At 40.7% G+C, this 22,094-nt stretch overlaps 1 protein-coding gene across 1 annotated transcript in view; it reads right to left on the reverse strand.

Moving 5' to 3' along the window:
- Positions 1 to 359: 359 nt before the first annotated feature.
- The window catches only part of LOC124712077 (calcium uniporter protein, mitochondrial), a 631,632-nt gene continuing 609,897 nt past the window's right edge, over positions 360 to 22,094 (reverse strand). Inside the window, exons 4-6 of the mRNA XM_047242372.1 lie at positions 21,539 to 21,685; positions 8,318 to 8,521; positions 360 to 5,411 (exon numbers count right to left, since the gene is read on the reverse strand). Of these exons, the coding sequence (XP_047098328.1) occupies positions 5,103 to 5,411; positions 8,318 to 8,521; positions 21,539 to 21,685 (660 nt within the window). The 3' untranslated portion in view covers positions 360 to 5,102. The remainder of the gene's footprint in view (positions 5,412 to 8,317; positions 8,522 to 21,538; positions 21,686 to 22,094) is intronic.

Here is a 22,094-nt window from a genome sequence, read left to right on the forward strand (position 1 = left end):
TTGGAATAATGAAGTTTCAGAAAGAGCAAAACTCCTTATGTATAAGAATTATTACATCCCTATTGTCACCTATGGTGGAGAAACATGGACAATGACAGAAAGGGACTGGAGCAGACTGCAAGCAGGGGAAATGAAATTTCTCAGAGCAGTTAAGGGAAAAACAAGAATGGACAGAGTAAGGAATGTAGAGATTAGAAAGGACCTCAAACAAAAAAGTATGAGAGAAGAAATTGAAAGAAAGAGATTAAGATGGTATGGGCATGTTAAGAGGATGCATGGGCAGAGACTCCCCAAAATTATGGAAGAACTAAAGATGGATGGGAAAAGACCTAGAGGGCACCCAAGAACACGGTGGAAAATGGGAGTGAGAATGTCTGTAGAAAGGAGAGGTGTGACCTGGCAGCAAGTGGAGGAAGAAAAGTGGTGGGAGGACCAAGCCAAATGGAGAGGACTCGTCAGCACCCAGACCTGGCAGTAGCTGGAGCAGGATTCAGATATAGATAGAATTTCTAAGTTACATGTTGTGTGGAATTATCTTTCAACAGCCTGCATGTAGCACTGAGTGAAGCCAACATGTACGTGCACAGTCTTAGCCAGCAGATTTTATAATTATGCATCTTCTGTTCCATGTGGGTTTGGGGTGCACAATCTATTATAGTGGTATAGCATGTTATCTGGTGGAATATTTACTTCTGTGTAACAGATTTTATTTATATCTCATTAACATGAATGTGGAAGTTGAACTGGATTTTATGAACATACAGTTCCTCAAAGGTTTATTTTCAAGTGACATTGTCAAACAAAACTGAATGTATCTTCTGCCACTTTGTGACCATTACAGTACCATGCAGGTTTCCACGTGGATGTGTTGTCCTTAGCAGTTAATGGGAAAAACAAAGAGGATGTACCATAATTTAGTACGTAATTAAGTTATATGATAACAGGAATATAGGAGGTTATCTAACAGAAAAATCAAACAATGTTTAAATGGAATTCAGTAGTGAAAGGTTCAGTGCATTGTGCCCCTGACACTTTCATTTCTTTGCAATTTCATCTTGTAGAAAAGGGTAACGATGCACTTTCTGTAAGACAAGATATATTATACATGACAAATGTAATTTAGTGTTTATGTAGGATAAAGCAACAGTATTGATGAAAGCCTCAACTATAAGCAATTAATAAGGCACAGACTACTCAAGTAGTCAACATTCATTGTGCCTGAGAGGTGACCTAAAGATAAGGTATCAGTTTGAGTCACCTTTCCTTTCATTTTCTTGGTATTGTAACAACACCTTTTATGAAAATGAGATGTATATGAACTGCTTTAATGTCATATATTGTTACTGTCAAATTAAAATGAGATCAGATGTAACAGTGAAACCTAAACCAATTGATCAAAATAAAAACCAGAAAGTGAATGACAAGAATTAATATTAACTCTTCAACAATTAAGAAGTTACATTATTCCAGTATGGCAGTTTCATTTTATTTCTTCCACAATTTAATCAGTCTGCATTAATTTTACACAATGTATTACACACACACATTCTAATGCTATAAGAAATAAGCATTAGATAAAATAGATATTAATGTATATGAAAAATTTTTTTTAAAAAACTGAGATTATCACAAAGCTACCTACTGCTTTGCTCTTTTCCATGTACACTTAACAAACCCAAGTGTACAGGAATCCGTTTTGTAATTCATAAGATATATTAACAATTTGTGCATTTGAAGAAGGGAAGGAAATAACCATTTTGAAGAAAGTTGAGCTGAATGCATTTTACATAGTTTAGTGACTTTTCTTGTAGTTTTAAAATTGTTTTTACAAATATTTTCAGAATAGCTACAACATGCTAAATAGCAAATTTAGACATACCATGTTTTATGTTTTAGAAATCTTAATTTAAAATCTTGGCACTAGCTTTTGCATGCAGTTAGTTGGCTCGTTTTATTATTTTTAAATCAATTAGCAAAATACTCTATTGGCTAATATAGATAATGCTTCACTGAGAGATCACTTGCTCCTCTTTATTACTGAATGAGAATTTCAAAAGATTTTGTTTTAAGGAAACTCTTAGGTTGATTTTTTGTTAATATATGTTTATTAAATGTATAAATGCTTGTTATATAACTATAGAAACTTAGATTGCAAGTAAAAGCACTAAACTCAAAATTACAAATTAATAAGCAGATTAAAATTAATTTATATGTTAGTACAAATTACAAACTAGAAAAAGAAATAAAACTTCATTTCAATAGCTCTGTATTACAAAGAGTAGTATTAGGGGCCTGATTATGTACAATGCAGCCAGTTTCTCTGTGCCATCTAAATTGTAAATCCATTGAAAAAAGGTTTCGATACGAGGGTCTCTGCTTTGGTGAAATATCAAATCTGTTACAGCTACTGATTGTCTAATTTTCAGTGTTCAGAAGCAACATTTCAACTCATTCAGTACTGCAAAAATCTGCACTTTCCTCCCTTTTCTACAATTCATATTAATAGCTGTGAATACACTGATACAAAAGTATCTTACACCTAAATGTACATTCCACATGCTCACAGATGACTCACATTTTGTACAAGTTTAAAAATATGTAAAAGGAAGATTTTTTTATGCTGATAGCTCATTATACAAAGATACATAATCAGGACCTCAGATACCTATTCAACCATGTTCCTACCCATAATTACATATCAAACTTACACAAAGGATGAAAGTAGGAAATTCTTCAGGTGCAACAAATTAAAAAACTAAATTCACATTCTTGTATGATTAATCCTTGTGATGGAAAACAAAGCACACACAATTTGTGCAACCAGTTAAATATTAATTTTTACAAAGCACTTTATTAGCTACAGCAATAAGTAGCATTATGGCGGCTACATAAGGCATCTAAATGTACTGCAGCGAATTCAACTCTACTACTCTGCTGCAATGCTTGTGATATGTACTGCTCTGCTTGTTTACTACATAACAACGGTGTCACATTGGTTACCTTGTTAGGAATGTATAGCTGAGGAAATATGTTGTGCTGTAGGCAGATTTTGATTGAAGACAGTTGTAACAGTACAAAAGACATAATTTCATTCCCTTTCTTTATATTGTAAAACTTATGATTAAATATCAGAAATCAGTCACGAATATTTTGCAGTTTTACAGTTTCAGTACGTATCTGTTTGTGAGGTGGACCAGCAACAGGCTGAGGAAATTGAAGCAAAAAGGGGGAACACTGGGTGGCAGAAATCTTATGTAAGTGAATTTCTCTAGCAATGTTGCAGTATATAGAAAAATAACTGTGTGAAATATTTCTCTCTGCACTCAGTCCTGTAATGAACATCTTTCTCGATGCCGGGCCACATAAAACTTTATCGCTTGGTAGGCTCCTATTTTAGCAACTTACATTCTGGAAATGCGATGAAGCATGCAAATCTAAATAAAAGTAGTTTCAATTAGAACAGGAAATAGGTCACCCAATCCGGACATAAATGATATTAGGACCTCATACGCCAAGTTCCGATTATAACTTGCAATCTTGGACATCAGCTTTAATTTGTATAAGAATTTGAATGTATATGTAAAGAGATGAATACTTCACAGTATCATTCTGCAGTAACAGGACATAATGACGAGTGCACAAGAACAGGACATAATGACGAGTGCACAAGAGCAGCTGTCTGATGCTATTGAACTACTTTAGCTACCTCAGTTTCACCTGCCAAACCATTATTACAGTCAACACCTGCCTTCCATGTGAAATTATACAAAACATAATGCTTGAAATGAGTATATTTCACACAGCTTATTACTTCTGGTAACCAAGTGCAGCCATATACTAAAAATCAGAAAATATATTCTCTCTCAAAAGTTGGAGATAGCAGAGCTTAGCAACACAATATTTCATCACAGTCTTAGCACTCAGTATGTTACCAACTGAACAGCCACTATACAATCTCCAACCAATATTCAAGTAACTACATCTCCACAAATTACCTTATTTTAATTGTACATTTGGCTGCTTTGTAGGAAGCACCATGTTGACATAACCACAGTACAATAAAGCTAACAACAAGAGTAAAAAAGGTTGCACTGTAATCTGTATCTATAATCATCTTAGCCTGTCTGGTAACTGTAGATAATAGCTCTTTCAGTAATATTTTAGCTGAAAGAACGGAACTAGTTCTGGCAATTTAAAATGAAATAAAGAAACTTGTCTTCGGGCACGAAGAACCAGTCTATTCCTGACAGCGACGAGGAAACTGGTTTACTGTTTTACACACTAGAATCTACAGCTTCTCCACGAAAGTAATTCGCACGTGCATCTCGACTCTCTATAGACTTCACTCGAGGCACATCCATTCAATTAGACCAGTCTTCGAAACTCGACGATCTGCTTTTTAAATTGAAAGCACAATACAGTTACATAACAATTACAATACTTTAACCTGACATTCGCTCGAAATCGGAACACATTAATTCGATGCCACACACCATTTCATACAGAGCTATTATGCAAAAGTTATATTCCGGCTTTTTAATGACTCAGCAGAGCGCAGAAATGTTAAGTTTCCCTACAAAATATCCCAATTTTAATAACAGCTCTCTCAGTTTCTTCATGCAGAGAAACTGGAGAAATGTCAGACCGTTAGGCAGGTTTCTTTAAAGGGCATACAAAACTGACACTACTGTCAAAATTTGTTACCTCTACCGAGGTCACATTCTAGATACAAAACAAAGATTCTCAAGATTTAGGTAGAACCCAGAGAAGCGACGTTCGATATTAAGTAATCGTTTCCTAAGTACAATGCGGCAAACGTCCGTGTGGGTGGACAACAAAATTTCGAGCGCAAGGAAGGTTACTAGCAGTCCGTGCTGCGACATACTCGCTAGGCCCTCGGCAGCTACAGTTAGTGTTTATTTTTCTTCACAGACACCTTCAGTTTGAGCACGTATTATTTCTCACAAACCACAGAATACTCAGAATTTTGGGTCGGTTAATATTTGAATAAGACCATCTCAGGAACCCCACTTTGTACACGCCAGTTCGAACTGCAAAGGTATCTGGTAGAAAAACATTAGAGAACAGACAGCAGAACGCGGTTACGTGGACCCCCTCGTGGCACTCCTGCCGCGCTGCAGGAGGCTACGTATGTGCGCCTGGGCACGCTCGAGGGGAGAGCGCGGCTCGGCGGCATCCGCACCGGTGCCCGGCCGTGACCGTGCCGACGACAGGTGGTGGGGGGGCAGGTGCAGCTGCAGGGGATCACGCAGCCGGCGCAGGTCCGCTTCCAGCTGAGCAATGCTGTCCTTGAGCTGGTTGTAGCGGCCCAGATCCAATCCCACTTTTCGGGCACGCTTGTGTAGGATGATGAGGTGCTGGCGGTCCTTCACATCTGGAAGGAGGTACTCCTGAAAAATAAGCAGAGAGCAAAATAACCCATGTAGAAAAAAGAATGAGGTATGTCTACAGTGTATAAACAAATATAGCTTATTTTTTTGTTTAAAAAGTTACAAATACAGAACACACATTATTAATAGATTCACTGTAATATTGGTTCAACACAAAACTCGATTGTAGTATATACAACATTTCCATCCCTGCTGACACTTGCAGTATTGCAGGTAGGTGCAGTAAGAAAAATCAGGCATGGTGGAGCACACTCACTGTGAGAGGTCTACTAAATAATAATTCCATATTCTCAGATTTCCAAAAAGCAACTGACAGAGTGCCCCACTGCAAAGGTAGGACTGTACAGGGTAGCTTCCCAGATATGCAAGTGGCTCAAAGACTTCCTAACTCTAAAGTCCCAGTAAGTTGTCCTTGATGACGAGTGTTCATCAGAGATAAGGGTATTGTCAGGAGTGCTCCAGGGAAATGTAATAGGGCTGCTGTAATTCTCTATATACATAAATAATATGACAGACAGGATGAGCAGCAATTTACGGGTGTTTGCTGATGATGCTGTGGTGTATGAGAGGGTGGCATTGTTAAGTGACTATAGGAGGATACAAGGTGACTTAAACAAACTTTCTAGTTGGTGTGATGATAGGGTCTTGTTATTGGAAGAATTTTAGGAAAGTTTGTGTTATCTGTAAAGGAGACTGCATGTAGAACACTACTACAGACCATTCTTGAGGGCTGCTTGGGTGTTTGGATCTCCACCAGCAATATTAAATGAAGACATTGAAGCAATTCAGAAGCAGGCTGCTAGATTTGTTACCGGTAGGTTCAATTAACACGCTAGTATTACAGAGATGCTTCGGCAACTTGAATGGCAATCCCTGGAGGAAAGGTAGCATCTTCTTTGAGGAATATCATTCAGAAAATTTAGAGAACCGACATTTGAAACTGACGGCAGAAAACTTCTGCTTTTATCTGTTCAGGGAAGCTACAGAAACTGATAAACAAGACACTAGCTTTAACAAGGAAGAAGAAAGTATCAAAGGATATGGGTCCTGCATTCCCATGCTGAAGCAAATGACCACTGTCAACAGCAAAAGGAGGACTACAGTGGTAATGAAATGGGAAAAGCCCTCGGAAGTTGGCACACCAGCTACATAAACACTGATCAGGCAGAACATTATGACCACTGATCTACTATCAGTATAAATCCATCTAGGCAATAGCAGTGTCACTTGGCAAGGAATGACTACTAGTCAGACACATCACAGTGCATGCAGTATCGGTGAAAATACTGTCCTTGTGTAGAATGGGGAAGGCGTGCGATCTATTTGAGTTCGACCGAAGGCAGACTGCAATGGCTTGGGAGCTTGGCACAAGCATTTCAGGAACTGCATGGTTCGAGGAGGAGGATGAGATTAGTGTTGAATGTACCATCGACAATGAGCTCATTAGAGATGGTTGGGTGTTCGAGGAGTGTTGTGGTGAGTGTCTTCAACATGTGGTGAAACCAAGTCCAGACGTCGCAGGGTTGTGCGGCCACCCCTCATTACAGATGTTGGACATCGTAGATTTGGCAACTGGTAAAACAGGACAGGTGGCAAACTGTGGCGGAACTAACATCAGACTGTAATCCTTGGCAGAGTACAAGTGTGTCCGAATACACAGTGCACCAGACACTTCTAACGATGCACTTTCACTGCTGATGACCCATGTATGTGCCAATGTTGACACTACAACACTGGCAGCTATGACTGCAATAGTGTGCTGCTGTTTAGTAAACACTTTTTATTAATCTTGATGAATTCTCTAGCATTCAGTAGCCTGACTGCAATATTTTGCATGTCTGAACACCACTTGCATCTCTCAACTTTTTGTTTATTTTTCATACAGTAGCCTTAAAACCCGTTTTCAGTGCCCTGTAAAAAAATATTTTATAAACACAGTAATAATTCCTCAGTTGATGTATCAGTTTTTACACCAATCAATAAAATAATTTTGTATTACACTCGGGACTTAGTTAACCCTACTGCTGATACTCTGAGGGGCAGTCTTGAACTTACACAAGATACAGAAGCCAAATTCCCAAAAGATAGCACATGTTAAGGCAACAATGCTTTTTCAGATTTCGCAGCAGCTCAAGGTATTGCTACCCCATTTTAAATGCTGCAATGATACTATAATCATACATTACAGCTGCACCTAGTAAATATCAAAACCTAAGATTCAGAAGAGTCAAGGAAGAACATAAAACACTGGTGTAACACAAATAGGTTGGCTCCAAACTATTTTATGTTGATGTGTCTGAATACTGAGTTGCACAACCAGGCGTTTTTATTTCCTACTCAAATGTATGGATACAGAATCTGTAGAAAATTCCTGACTTCCTCAAACAGTGTGTAAGATGTATAATCAAGTGCAGACTCCTTTTCTGACATACATTTGCGTGGGAATGCTGCAAAAATTTTAGACAAATAAATGTCTTTAAGAGTAAATGCAGCACCTGCATACATATGCATATATTTAGACCTCTGTATTTGAAATAAAGACTTCAAGTTCAATTGTGCATTGTAGAATTCTCTCGTACCTTATTTCTCTGGAAGAAAAAGAAAATTTATTAATCAATACAGATTCTACAATTGTACCATAAAACAGTATCACTAACTAGTCAGCGTCATTAGCTGCAGGTGAGAGTCTGATGGTAAAAGGCCAACAAATGGTTTCTTTGCCATAGTCTCTGAAGTACGTAATGGGCACTTTCTTATTTTTTTAGTGTTATCATTTTCGCATTTACTCCTCCATTACAGCAAAAGTTTCCTCATTATTCTGTAATTTGCTTGGCAACTGGCAGCACTGTCCTCCCACCCACCCCCCTCAACCCTCCCACATACAAATACACCCCAAAAATACATACCTGTCTGGTCAATACAAAGTAGGCATAGGCAGCCATAGCCGTTCCATAGGTCACGAAGTAAGTGACAGGCTCCATGATGTCCCAGGAGTACTCCCACCAGGTGAGCCGTGCCAGGATGCCAAACTGCACTGACATAAGGCCAAGGCCAACCCACGTCAAGATGTTGGTTCGGCGGGAAGCTATCTGTTCCAGTTCCTGTCGCTTCTGTATGGAGCAGAGAACAGAACATTTTTCGTATTTACACAATACCCGTTTTTATTATAAACAGAGAATTTATTTATTGTAGGAATTTGTATTACTAACCCAAAAATATTTCTGAAATGAAAGTGGTGACAAACATTATTGTGTTTATAGATTATATTTTCTGGCCAATATGGGGGACTCCAAATAGAGGGTGCAGAAGAAATAACTCTTGAGTTTTACGCTTATATAACACAACAGTGCAAAATGACAGATCCACACAATTATAGACCTATATCGTTGATGTCAATCTGTTGTAGAATTATAGGACATGTTTTATGATCAAGAATTATGATGTTTGTGGAAAATGAACAGCTACTCTATAAAAATCAACATGGATTCCACAAACAGAGATCGTGCAAAACTCAGCTCGCTCTGTCCTCCACGAGATCCACAGCAAAGTGGACAACGGGGCTCAGGCTGATGCTGTGTGCCTTGATTTCAGTAAGGCATTTGACACTGTCCCGCATTGCCTTTTCATAAAAAAAATACTAGCTTACAGAGTATCAGAGCAGACTTGCGATTGGATTCAAGACTTTCTTGCAGATAGACTCCAACACGTCGCTCTTAATGGAACTAAAACGACAGAGGTAAACATAATATCCAAAGTACCACAAATATATAAATGTTCTAGTAGAAAGCATTGGATGCTCTTTAAGGCTATTCACAGATGATGCAGTTGTTAATACCAAAGTAGTAACACCAGAAGATAGTAACAATTTGCAGAATGACCTGCAGAAAACTGATGAATGGTGCAGACTCTGGTAGTTGACCATGAACATAAAGATATGTAACATATTAAGCATACATAGGAAAAGAAAGCCACTACTGTATAGCTACACTATTGATGACAAACAGCTGGAGACAGAATCTGCCATAAAATATCTAGGCGCAACTATCCAGAGCAACCTTAAGTGGAATGAACACACAAAACAGATAGTGGGAAAAGCAGATACAAGACTCAGATTCATTGGAAGAATCTTAAGGAAATGCAACTCATCCACGAAAGAAGTGGCTTATAAGGCACCTGTCCGCCCGTTTCTTGATTACTGTTCATCTCTCTGGGATCCCTGTGAGGTATTACTGATAGAGGAGATCCAACAAATGGCGGCATGTTTCGTCACAGGATCGTTTAGCTGGTGAGAGAGCGTTACGGAGATGCTAAACAAACTCCACTGGCAGATGTTACAAGACAGACGTTGTGTATCACGGAGAGCAGCACTTTTCAGGAGGAGTCAGACAACATATTACTTACCCCCACATACATCTCGCATATTGACCACGAGGAGAAAATTTGAGAAACTAGGGCCAATACACAGTCTTACTGACCATCATTCTTCCCACGCAATATTCGTGAGTGGAACAGGTTTGGAGAGATCAAATAGTGGTACCGAAAGTACCCTCCACCACACTTCATTAGGTGGCATGCGGAGTATGATGTAGATATAGACAAATGACAATCATAAATTTAATGCACAGTTTGAAAGAGACGTGTTTGCCATTTACAACACACACACACACACACACACACACACACACACACACACACACACTCTTTAGGTTTTGAAAATGATATCATCCAGACCGACAGGAAGTGCAAAATGGCTAAGATAGATGCCACCTACAGGAAAACTAAAGAGACCTTTAGAGAAAAGAGAACCACATGTATGAATATCAAGAGCTCAGAGGGAAAACCAGTCCTGAGCAAAGAATGGAAAGCAGAAAGGTGGAAGGAGTATATAGAGGGTCTATACAAGGGTGATGTGCTTGAGGGCAATATTATAGAAATGGAAGAGGACGTAAATGAAGATGAGAAGGAATATATGTGTAATGAATTTGACAGAGCACTGAATGACCCAAGTTGAAACAAGGCCCCAGGAGTAGACAACATTCCGTCAGAACTACTGATAGCCTTGGGAGAGCCAGCCATACCAAAACTCTACTATCTGGTGAGCAAGATGTGCAAGACAGAGGAAATACCTGCAGACTTCAAGAATAATATAATAATTCCAATCCCAAAGAAAGCAGGCACTGACAGGTGTGGCAATTACTGAACTATCTTTTTAATAAGACACAGTTGCAAAATACTAACATGAATTATATATAGACGAACGGAAGAACGGAAGAACCGGTAGAAGCCAAACTCAGGGAGTATCAGTTTGAATCCTGTAGAAATGTAGAAACATGCGAGGCAATACAGACCCTATGACTTATCTTAGAAGAGTTGTTAAGGAAAGACTAATCTATATTTATAGCAATTGTAGACTTAGAGAAATTGTTTGAAAATGCTGACTGACATATTCTCTTTCAAATTCTGAAGAGGCAGGGGTAAAATACGGGGAGCAAAAGGCTATTTACAATGTGTACAGAAACCAGATGACAATTATAAGATTTGAGGGGCATGAAGGGAAGCAGTGGTTGAGAAGGGAGTGAGACATGGTCGTAGCCTATCCCCAATGTTATTCAATCTGTATAATGAGCAAGCAGTAAAGCAAAAAAAAATTTTGGAGTAGAAATTAAAATCAAGGGAGAAAAAATAAACACATTGAGATTTGCCGATGATATTGTAACTCTGTCAGAGACAGCAAAGGACACGGAAGAGCAGTCAAACGGAATGGACAGTGTCAACATGTACACAAAAAAAGCAGAACTAGAATAATGGAATGTTGTCAAATCAAATCAGGTGCTGCAGACAGAAGCGTGCCTCGTCAGTAAAGACAACGTCATTCCATTCTGCCGTCCACATCCGTCTGTCATCACACCATTGGCGACGGAGACGTCTGTGGTTCTGCGTCAATGGTAGACGAAGCAATGGACGTCTTGCGGACAGACCACTCTGCTGTAAACGGCGTCGAATGGTACGCGCAGACACTGGATGATGCTTTACAGACGCAATGTGCTGTGCTATGGTTTGGGATGTCACTGAGCGATCCGTCACTGCCATGCGCACAATTTGCTTATCAGCACGTGCAGTGGTGCACCGAGGTGAATGCGATCGAACACGTCGGTCCGTCGTACCCTCCTGCATCCAACGGTCACATATCCTCATTACAGTTGTTTGGTTTCGTCCAACACGACTAGCGATTTCTCTGTATGACAATCCACAATCTCGGTAAGCCACTATCCTTCCTCTGTCGAACTCAGATACTTGATCAAAAGATGTTTGCTGTTGTCTACGAGGCATAACTGATCGTCTTGTGAAACAACCACAAGGTAAACACACGTGCCAAACGTACACTCGTCGAAATCGCCAAGCCTTAAATGGCGCTATGAGGTGGTGCCACAGGTGCGCGTGATGTGCATCTGCGCTGAAATTCAAATCAGTTGCATATCTCATCGCTGCAAACTCATGGTGTAAATTTCACTTGATTCGGTTGCTTCCTTCAGGGTGTTGCATTTACGGTGGCCAGCAGTGTATATTTACAATGAATGCCTGACACTGTTACAGGCTGCATAGATTTCCCCTCCACACTTCTGAGACACAGCTCATAACACCTAAATTTAATCTAAAACATCTACAAACTTACATTATTGAACTACAGTGTTCACATGAATAGCAAAATGTGTGCAATACATTACCTGTATCTAAACCTAATGCTAATTAAGTCTGTCTTATAATATGGCATACTGTTGTGTGTGTACCTATATCTAATTGTTTAGTGAAATTAATTAAGTGATTAAAATCTTCATCAGTCCTTCATGTTTGCCAGCTAAATAAATATGTAAACAATAATGATCATGGCATATTCTGGTAGCTAATGCAATGAGCTATCCAATCACACCACACACAGGATCTTTTATCTTTTCATTGCACTGCAGTTATTAATTCTCATACAATTATCACATTTCCATAGCACTGCCCTTACCAGTGTATTACGTATACAGGTCTTCAAACTATGCATTGTGGCTTCAAGAGCCATCATAGCATCGGTTTAAGGTCGTCTCAGTGGTTTCATGAAAATAATAATTTGTTTTATTTGTGTTCTGAGTAAAAGAACAATATGTGAGCTAGTAGTGATTTTTAGCATGCCGACAACTCAGTGTCATTACTGTGGCAGTGTGGTAGATGGCAGTCTAGTATTGTGGAAGGAGGTGCTGAATGATAAAGGTATGCATCACACTGTACCCAGTCTTCACTCGGTTTTAAAAGACAATGACTTTAAGTTGACTGAAGAACTGAAGTCTGTGTTTGTGGATCAGTGATCAGTGATTATTTCTGATGTGCTTTCGAGAAAAAGTTTATCAACAGATGTGGATCAAAGGTATTTTCAGTAGAGAACGTCCCTCACACTTATCACCAAAGAACAAAAGCAATTTATTATATTTCTTCATACTCCACATTTAAATTGAAGTTCATTTCCTCATCACTGCTTAAGTTTTGAAGCTTAGTGAAGCAGGATATCCCCAAGTAGGTAACAATGCCCTATGAATGTTGATATTTCTTGCACCACCCTACTTGCACGAGGCAGAATTTTCAGCATTGGCAGTCATGAACATGAAACATAGGTCGCAAATGAATGTTGGAGATGACAGTGGTAATTTCCAATCAAGTGCTGAGATTTGAAGAACTGATGATGAAGAAGTAAGCTCATCCTTTCCATTGATTTTATTACAAAAATAATGTGTAAAAATACAAAGTTGATTATAATGTATTGTATCAACAGGTGGCCCGCCCGGTTGGCCATGTGGTCTAACGCACGGCTTTCCTGGCGGGAAGGAGCGCCTGGTCCCCGGCACGAATCCGCCCAGCGGATTTGTGTCAAGGTCCGGTGAACCGGCCAGTCTGTGGATGGTTTTTAGGTGGTTTTCCATCTGCCTCAGCGAATGCAGACTGGTTCCCCTTATTCCACCTCAGTTACACTACATTGGCGATTGCTACGCAAACAAGTTCTCCACGTACGCGTACACCACCATTACTCTATCACGCAAACATAGGGGTTACACTCGTCTGGTGTGAGATGTTCCCTGGGGGGGGGTCCACCGGGGGCCAAACTGCACAATAACCCTGGGTTCGGTGTGGGGCGGCGGAGGGGTGAAGTGGACTGCGGTAGTCGTCGTGGAGTTGTGGACCACTGCGGCTGTGGCGGGGACAGAGCCTCTCCGTCGTTTCTAGGTCCCCGGTTAACATACAATACAATACATAAAATCAACAGTTAAGAATGATGTAACTACTCTTTTTTTATTTTTTGGAAACTTTAGTTTATTTACCACATACTTTAATATTAAATGTGAAAGGAGCCATGGGTGTTTATGTTCATTTTAAGGGAACCGTAGATCCAAAAAGTTTGAGCTCTAAAGCATAATACATACAGTGAAGGCCATATTATTCATAATTCTGTGATAACATTGTCTCTAGAAAAGTTTGTCTGGATTTTGTGTAGAACTACTGCTTGTATGTGTATCCTTCCTGTAATACATGAACATAGTGATATTTCACCATCTGTGGCTGCTCAACTGAGTCAGCCATTAAAGACTCGCACTACGGCTGGGATTCCCTGTCAGCCCACTTGTCTTCTGCACTGTCCCTCTCCTCTCTCACTGGACGTGTGCGACGTTCACACTCTGAAGTGCACCCAGGGGTTAGAATTTATGGAGATACCCTAATGTCCTAATTAGCAGCCAGTGATATCTGTACTGTGCACCACTGGCAATGGTTATGCACATTTCCTATGGATGTGCAAACACAAGCAAGAAGTCAGCTGTTACGGGCAACTGAGACTGCAGTCATGTGTGTGAGTTGCGTTTGTGTGTGTGTGTGTGTGTGTGTGTGTGTGTGTGTGTGTGTGTGTGTGTGTGTGTGTGTGTGTGTGCGCGCGTGTGCGCTTATGGGTGTCTATTGCTGACAAAGGCCACTGGCCGAAAGCTTTAAGTGTGAAAATCTTTTTGTTCTGCCTATCTGCGACTCAGCATCTCTGTTATATGGTGAGCAGCAATTTTCCTTCTCTTAATACTGATTCTTCTTGAATGTTACTTAAGTACTGTGTTCAAGTTGTTAATGCTTCTGCGGAATAAAGTTGTGTTTAGTCTAAAGGTCATACGTACTTACACCAAACTACAGCATGACTGGTAAGTGTGGTTGTGTTATCTGCAGTACTTGCTACTCTGGTTGGTCCTCTGTTTATGCTGACTGTGTTATGGAGGACATTTCACGTCAGTTGGTTGAACAGCAAGAATCATTCACCATGGCATTGCAACACCAATCACATGTGTTGGACAATCAAACTCAGATACTTCAATCACTGGCTTCTGTTTTGTCTAGTCGGCACACTCCTCAGGCCATGTTGCCTGTCGCTTTGCCCTCCAGCCCCCATTGTTTATCCACCTCCCTTTTCTACAAACGATGAGTCCACTGAGGAATGGGATGCATACAAAAAATGTCTGTGACAACACTTTCAAGCTTTTGGGATTACTGACGCTATTTTATGCCATGACTTGTTCCTTTCATGGATATTGCCAAGAATGTATCAAGTCCTATGCTAACTCGCCCCTTTTCAGGATCCATCTTCTTTCACGTTTGACCAAATGTCTGAACTTCTGTCAAAATACTGTTGCAAGCACATTCATATCATTGCATCCCGGGTTGAGTTTTACCACTGTAGGAAGCATCCACATCAATCCTATCGAGCTTAAGTGGCTGAACCCCAGGGGTTAAGTTGTCATCATCATCTTGTCTGATGTCCATAATGAGCAGTATGCTGATCAGACAGTGACAGATGCTATCATTCGTTTAGCTCCCCCTGAAGTGCGAGAGCATGTCCTCCAGTGTGAAAATCCATCCCTCTCAAGAGGTTTCAGCTATTGCACAGTTGTTCAAGGTGTCATGAGCTGCAGATAACCAAATTCAATCATGGTGTGAAGTATCAGCAATCCAACTCTCTTTCATTAACCCTGAGGGCCCACAGACTGGTCAAAATGCTCGGCTACCTGTCATAATTGCCACAAAATAAGTCACACTGCTTCTGTTTCTAATGCAAAAATTCAGCACAAAGATCCTGATGCAGATATGGATGTAAACATTGTATCTGCTATTTCTGTTGCACCAAACAAAGTTTTCACTGATGTGTTTTTTTTTTAATTCTGCACATGCAAATGGATACAAGAACTCACTGCAAATGGATACAGGAACTCTGGTAGCCTTGTTAAACTCACAAACTCATACAGATCTGGGCTCCTCCTTGCTTATTCTTGTGTCATGAAAGTTGCTAAATTACAATAAAGAGAGTATTCCATTTCTCAGCCGATTCTCTGCCCTGTGACCTGCAAGTCAGTATCTAGTCACTTACATTTCTTGTTGCAGATAATGTATGTATGGAGAATCTTTTTTGGATTAGATACTTTTAAGTTGTTTGGTTTTTATCATTTCAGATGAAGTGAATTTAGTGTCAGAACAAGTGCCGTATATGTAGCTAGATGCATTATGTTCTGAGTTTTTCTCTTTGTTCTTTCCTGGACTGAGGTGTTTCAATGATTTTCAAGTGCACAATACCATGGAACCTTCTGCTCAGTCTCATTTTTTCCAGATCCGTCCGATCCCAGTGCCACCCAGGGAACAAGACAAAGATTAATTAGATTGCCTCATGGAATCCAGTATTGTTTGGCCTATTGCATCAAGTGAATGGTCTACCCCATTAGTTATAGCAAAGAAACCGTTGGACTGGTAACGCCTCTGTGGCAATTTTAAAAGTTTCTATGGACACACAATGTGTAGTGCATACTTACCGGATACCGCACTAAGATGAACTCTTTGTGAAGTTATCAGGTCGTCAACATTTCTCAGAAATTAACTTGTCGGATGCCTATTTACAATTCCCTTTACATACAGAGTTACAACTTATGTTAGCTGTCAATACCCCTTTTGGACCGTATCAATACTTTCAGTTGTCTTTTGGAGCTGCCAGTGATCCCGCTGTTTTTCAATGTTTTTGTGACAACTTAAACCATCTGTGCCGGTTGTGCAAACTATTTGGATGACATTGTGGTTTCTGGTCCCTCCACTGAGGAGCATCTACATCTACAAAATCTCCGTACTCTTTTTTTTTTTTTTTCTGTCCTCCAAGCGGCCGGGTTGAGATGTAATTTAGAAAAATGTCAATTTTTTTCAACCATCTATCATTTATCTCGGTTTTGAAGTTTCTCATGAGAGTCTCAAACCCCTGCATCAACATATTTCTGCTATTGTGTTGCTTCCACACCCTATGTCAGTCAAAGAAATTCAGGTTTTTCCAGGAAAAGTCACCTACTACCATAAATTTTTGACTGGGGCAGTGACAATCGTCACCCATTACATGCGTTGCTGTACAAAGGGACTCAGTTTGCTGGCTGCTGGCCTGTGAAACCACGTTTTCCACCCTAAGATCATGTTGCATTCTGCGCCCTGCTTAGTGGCATACTAACCAGGCCTCCACTTGGTCCTTGCGATGGCCGCTTCACAGTACAGGATGGAGGTGGTACTGGCTAATAGATATCCCTGTGGCTATGAACAGCCTATTGTTTGCGCCTAAAAAATGCTGACTCCTGCTCAAAACAGGTACTCTCAGATAGAAAAGGAAGCTTTGGCCATTGTATATGCTGTGAAGAAATTCCATGTTTTTCTCTATGGTACCAAATTCCACCTGGTCATCAATCACAAACCATTGATATCAATATTCAGTCCTTCTGTGACATTACCAGATAAAGTGGCACATTGCATTCAACATTGGACTCTTTTCCTTTTGCATCGAACAACGAAATTCATTTCCGCCCTACGAATCAGCACGCAAATGCTGATGCTTTGTCTCACCTGCAGGCCAGCCTGGACCCAAGATTTGATGAGGAGGAATTGTTTTGTTTCCTCATTGATGTCAGCACACAGCAGATGGTTGATGGTTTTCCTGGAACTACAACACAGATCGTGAAGGCATTAGCTTTGGGTCCCATTATGTGGAAGGTCATAACATTCATACAACGTGGTTGGCCAGATTGACCACCTTCTTGTGCATTCGACTCCTCCATAATTATTACATCTTTTGACATCGATTCTTTGTTCACTTGTAGGCATGGATCACATGGCTTCTGAAGTATTGATCCCCTCAGTGCTTTGTTCGGAGTTCTCCATTTATTACATGCAGATCACTGTGGTGTCTCACGCACAAAAGCGTTCACAGTATGTGACATATGAAGCAGATCCCCAGGCATCATTGTCTACTTGGCAAACACCATCACTTGCATGGAACCGTATACATCTACATCAACATCTACATTTACATACATACTCCACAATCCACCATACGGTGCGTGGCAGAGGGTACCTCGTACCACAACTAGCGTTTTCTCTCCCTGTTCCGCTCCCAAACAGAATGAGGGAAAAATGACTGCCTATACACCTCTGTATGAGCCCTAATCTATCTTATCTTATCTTTGTGGTCTTTCCGTGAAATGTAAGTTGGCGGCAGTAAAATTGTGCTGCAGTCAGCCTCAAATGCTGGTTCTCTAAATTTCCTCAGTAGCGATTCACGAAAAGAATGCCTCCTTTCCTCTAGAGACTCCCACCCGAGTTCCTGTAGCATTTCCATAATACTTGCGTAACGATCATACCTACCAGTAACAAATTTAGCAGCCCGCCTCTGAATTGCTTCCATCTCCTCCCCCAATCTGACCTGATAGGGATCCCAAACGCTCAAGCAGTACTCAAGAATAGGTCGCACAAGCGTTCTATAAGCGATCTCCTTTACAGATGAATCACATCTTCCCAGAATTCTACCAATGAACCGAAGACAACCACCTGCATTCCCCACAACTGCCATTACATGCTTGTCCCACTTCATATTGCTCTGCAATGTTATGCCCAAATATTTAATCGACGTGACTGTGTCAAGCGCTACACTACTAATGGAGTATTCAAACATTACAGGATTCTTTTTCCTATTCATCTGCATTAATTTACATTTATCTATATTTAGACTTAGCTGCCATTCTTTACACCAATCACAAATCCTGTCCAAGTCATCTTGTATCATCCTACAGTCACTCAACGACGACACCTTCCCATACACCACAGCATCATCAATAAACAGCCACACATTGCTATCCACCCTATCCAAAAGATCATTTATGTAGATAGAAAACAACAGCGGACCTACCACACTTCCCTGGGGCACTCCAGATGATACCCCCACTTATGATGAACACTCACCATTGAGGACAATGTACTGGGTTCTATTACTTAAGAAGTGAATTTCACTGGCTTCTTTCTCAATGATTATTGGCTGTTTCGTGTTGATGCATATTCTCATTTTCCATATGTTGTTCATTGTGCTTCCATATCCACAACTGCCACCGTTGCAGCCTTGTCCAGAGTTTTTGCACTCAAAAGCTTGCCCACGATGTTAGTGTCCAATAATGGTCCACAATTTTCATCGCAAGAGTTTGCGGCATTTTGCAAATCCTGTGATATCCATCACATCCTCACCCACCATTCCATCCTCTGTCTAATAGTGAGACACAATGTCTAGTGCAAACGTTGAAAATTCAGATGAGACAGAATGTTGCCAACTCTTTGTCCAACATTGCCTTAGATCAGGTTCTCTCATTGTGCCGTTTCACACCATTTGGTGAAATGAGCCCAGTGGAGCAACTCCATTGGTGCCAGCTGAGGACACTGCTACACCTCCTGCATCCTGCACGCGGGCATCAACCTGTGTGGCCACTGCACTTCTTGCAGTGGGTGTGACTGTCTGGGCACATGGTTCCGGACATCATACTAAACAGATTCCGGCTGTCATCACCAGATCCTGGGGGCAGTGTCTCTGCAACATCTGCACAGAGGATGGCCTCTGCTCGAGACATCATGATCAGCTTTGCCTTCGCACGGATGGCAGGCATCCCCTGATGTCACACCTTCACCTCCGAGTCTGTCCACATCAGGCATCACATTACCTGCTGCAAGCGAGGGCATCTGTCTTTGGTAGCTGAACCAGCAGTTCCTCTATTGCTTCCAACACCATCATCAGAGATTCTGTCATTTGTTGGTACCAGTATCATCAGCACCGCGAGTACTGTCACCAGAGCAGATGACCGAGGTTGACATGGAAACAGCCCTGGTGTTGCCATATGGTTAGACTTAGGAAGGTGGGTGCAGAATGTATCTGCACCCAAAGTGCTTCAGACCAGGTTAACCAAGCTACACTTGGCCTCAGTTCTCTATGTGTATTGTTACAGCTCTTAGTGTATGTAATTGGTTCCTGCTGAATGTTACTTAAATGCTGTGTTCGTATCGCTAATGCTTCTGTGGAATAAAGTTGTGTTCGGTTTACTGGTTATGTCTTCTTATGCCTAATTACAACAAGAAGGATAATTTAAGTGTACAACATATTTGTTGTTGAAATTTCTTTTTACAGACGTCATAACTGTATAGTGATTGCAATATTAAAAATACAAATTTCTGATATGTGCATCAATGATTGTAATGGTAAGTTACAAACAGGACTGAAGTACGTATTCCTGGTCATGCAGAACTGAAAATCGGTATTGGTAGTGTAGAATGATCTAAATGTTCTTAGAAGGGAAAAAAGTGTTGTGTATGAGAGACAAAGAAAGACAGTATCTGACATTATATGAACTTTTTTTTATTTTAGTAGGAATGGTTAAAAATGTGGAATGTTGTTGTGTTCCTCCAACTGAAAAGTGTCACTTTCGTACAGACTTCCTGAAAATCATACATTTTGGCAGTGAATGGAAGGACCTTGTGCCATTTTTATTGCGAACAACTACAGCTTATAGGGGGACTTCAATCGAAACAGAAATAAAACAATTAGCTGTTTTACCACAATGTGGTCGACACTGAATAAATGAAATTTTACATTAACAAGTTAGGTTGTCAACCATCTGATGCTGAGTATTCTAGTACATCTATGCAAATTAATAAATTTATGTCGCCCACTGGATTTTTCTGTCTCTATGTGAAGGCTAATTTCAGGAACTACTATATGGATTTAGATACTGTTTTCACTAATAGACTTATTCATGAGAAATGTTTGTGTGTGTAATTTACAATTACAATAATGATGAGTATGTAATACATGGATTGTTACCTGTTCCATACTTATTTGGGGTGTGGAGTGACATCTTGTGGTAACGATGGGAGGTACGAGCTGGTTAGTTACAAAGAAGGCTGTATCTAGTGGCAAAACAGTAAGGTAAACAGTCACTGCAACTCCAGAGAGCAGCAAAGCTGGACCAGAATCTATATGTATTATAAATTTGAGAGTCCACTGTATTTTCCTGTCTCCATGTGAAGGCTAATCTCAGCAACTACTGTAGAAATTTTGATTTATTTTCACTAATAGATATACCGATGAGGAAAGTTTATGCTTACAATTTATTACCGCTATGCCAGGCACGTTTTCTGACTGAAGATGTTTAGCACTACCCATGCGAAGCCTGGGCAGGACATTAGTTGCACTTAACACGTAATCAGACGTGACGGTCAGTTCACTGACATTATCCTCAGAGGCCAAGCTGCACACAAGACTGTAACCAAAAGACCTACATTTCTTGTGTTGGCAAGATGGTGGACAACGGCGACCCCCCCCCCCCTCCACCCACCTCATCCTATAGCCGACTGCTGCTATCAGGATATGTAAAGCCATCTCACTATATTCTAATCTCACTGACAACACATACTTCTGTGCTCACAGGCACGAGAGACTGGTGTTTGGCACCGTAAAACAAACAGTTGCGAGCAGGATACAACTGACAGAAATGAGATGGCACCAGAGTAGGAGCTCAAAACCCGTGGTGAGACCCAACCCTTTGGGCAGCAAGTAGACACAGAATAAGAGAGCACTATCTTTAACTACGTGGACATTCCATTACGATATTTATCAATTTCAACACCTAAATACATAACCGAGGAACATTGCTTCAACCGTCGGAAAGCTGTTTGTCGTCGCGAATATGTGGTCCGGAATTTGCACCACTGTGTTACTCGGCACATAAGCTCACCTGCTCCATCGGTTCCAGCTCGACCTTGAGCTCCTCGAGCTGCGAGCACAGCTCCCTCTCCTTGTGCAGCTGATGCTCCTCCACGTTCAGGGCTTCGTACATCTGGTTCACCAAGTTCCGGACATCTGACAGCCGCTGCAGTTCTTCCTGCAAAACAGAACGTGTGCCTAGTAACCAGGAGACTGTCATCTGCCATGTGTATTTCTGACAACAACTTCAGCAGGTGTAGGAAGAGTTGCTACAAAGCAATGTGAGGGTTGTCAAAGTATTAATTACCACCTCGAAGAAATACAGTTATATGTGGCTCCGTAAACTTTCCCGGCAGAATAGTCGGTTGTATTCGTGTCGGGTCTCCAGCCGGAACATACCATCATCTGGATACATCCGGATGACGATATGTTCCAGCTGGAGACATGACACGAATGTAATACAGTTACATAAATATTTTTTGTATCTTCTTCTCTGCTGAGCCAGCAGCTTGCATAAGGTCATAACAGACATCTTCTTACACTTCAGACAATATTAGCTGAAAACTGTTTGTTTATTGCTGACGACA

The sequence above is a fragment of the Schistocerca piceifrons genome, chromosome 8 (genome assembly GCF_021461385.2).
Source record: "Schistocerca piceifrons isolate TAMUIC-IGC-003096 chromosome 8, iqSchPice1.1, whole genome shotgun sequence".
Lineage (NCBI taxonomy): Eukaryota > Metazoa > Arthropoda > Insecta > Orthoptera > Acrididae > Schistocerca > Schistocerca piceifrons.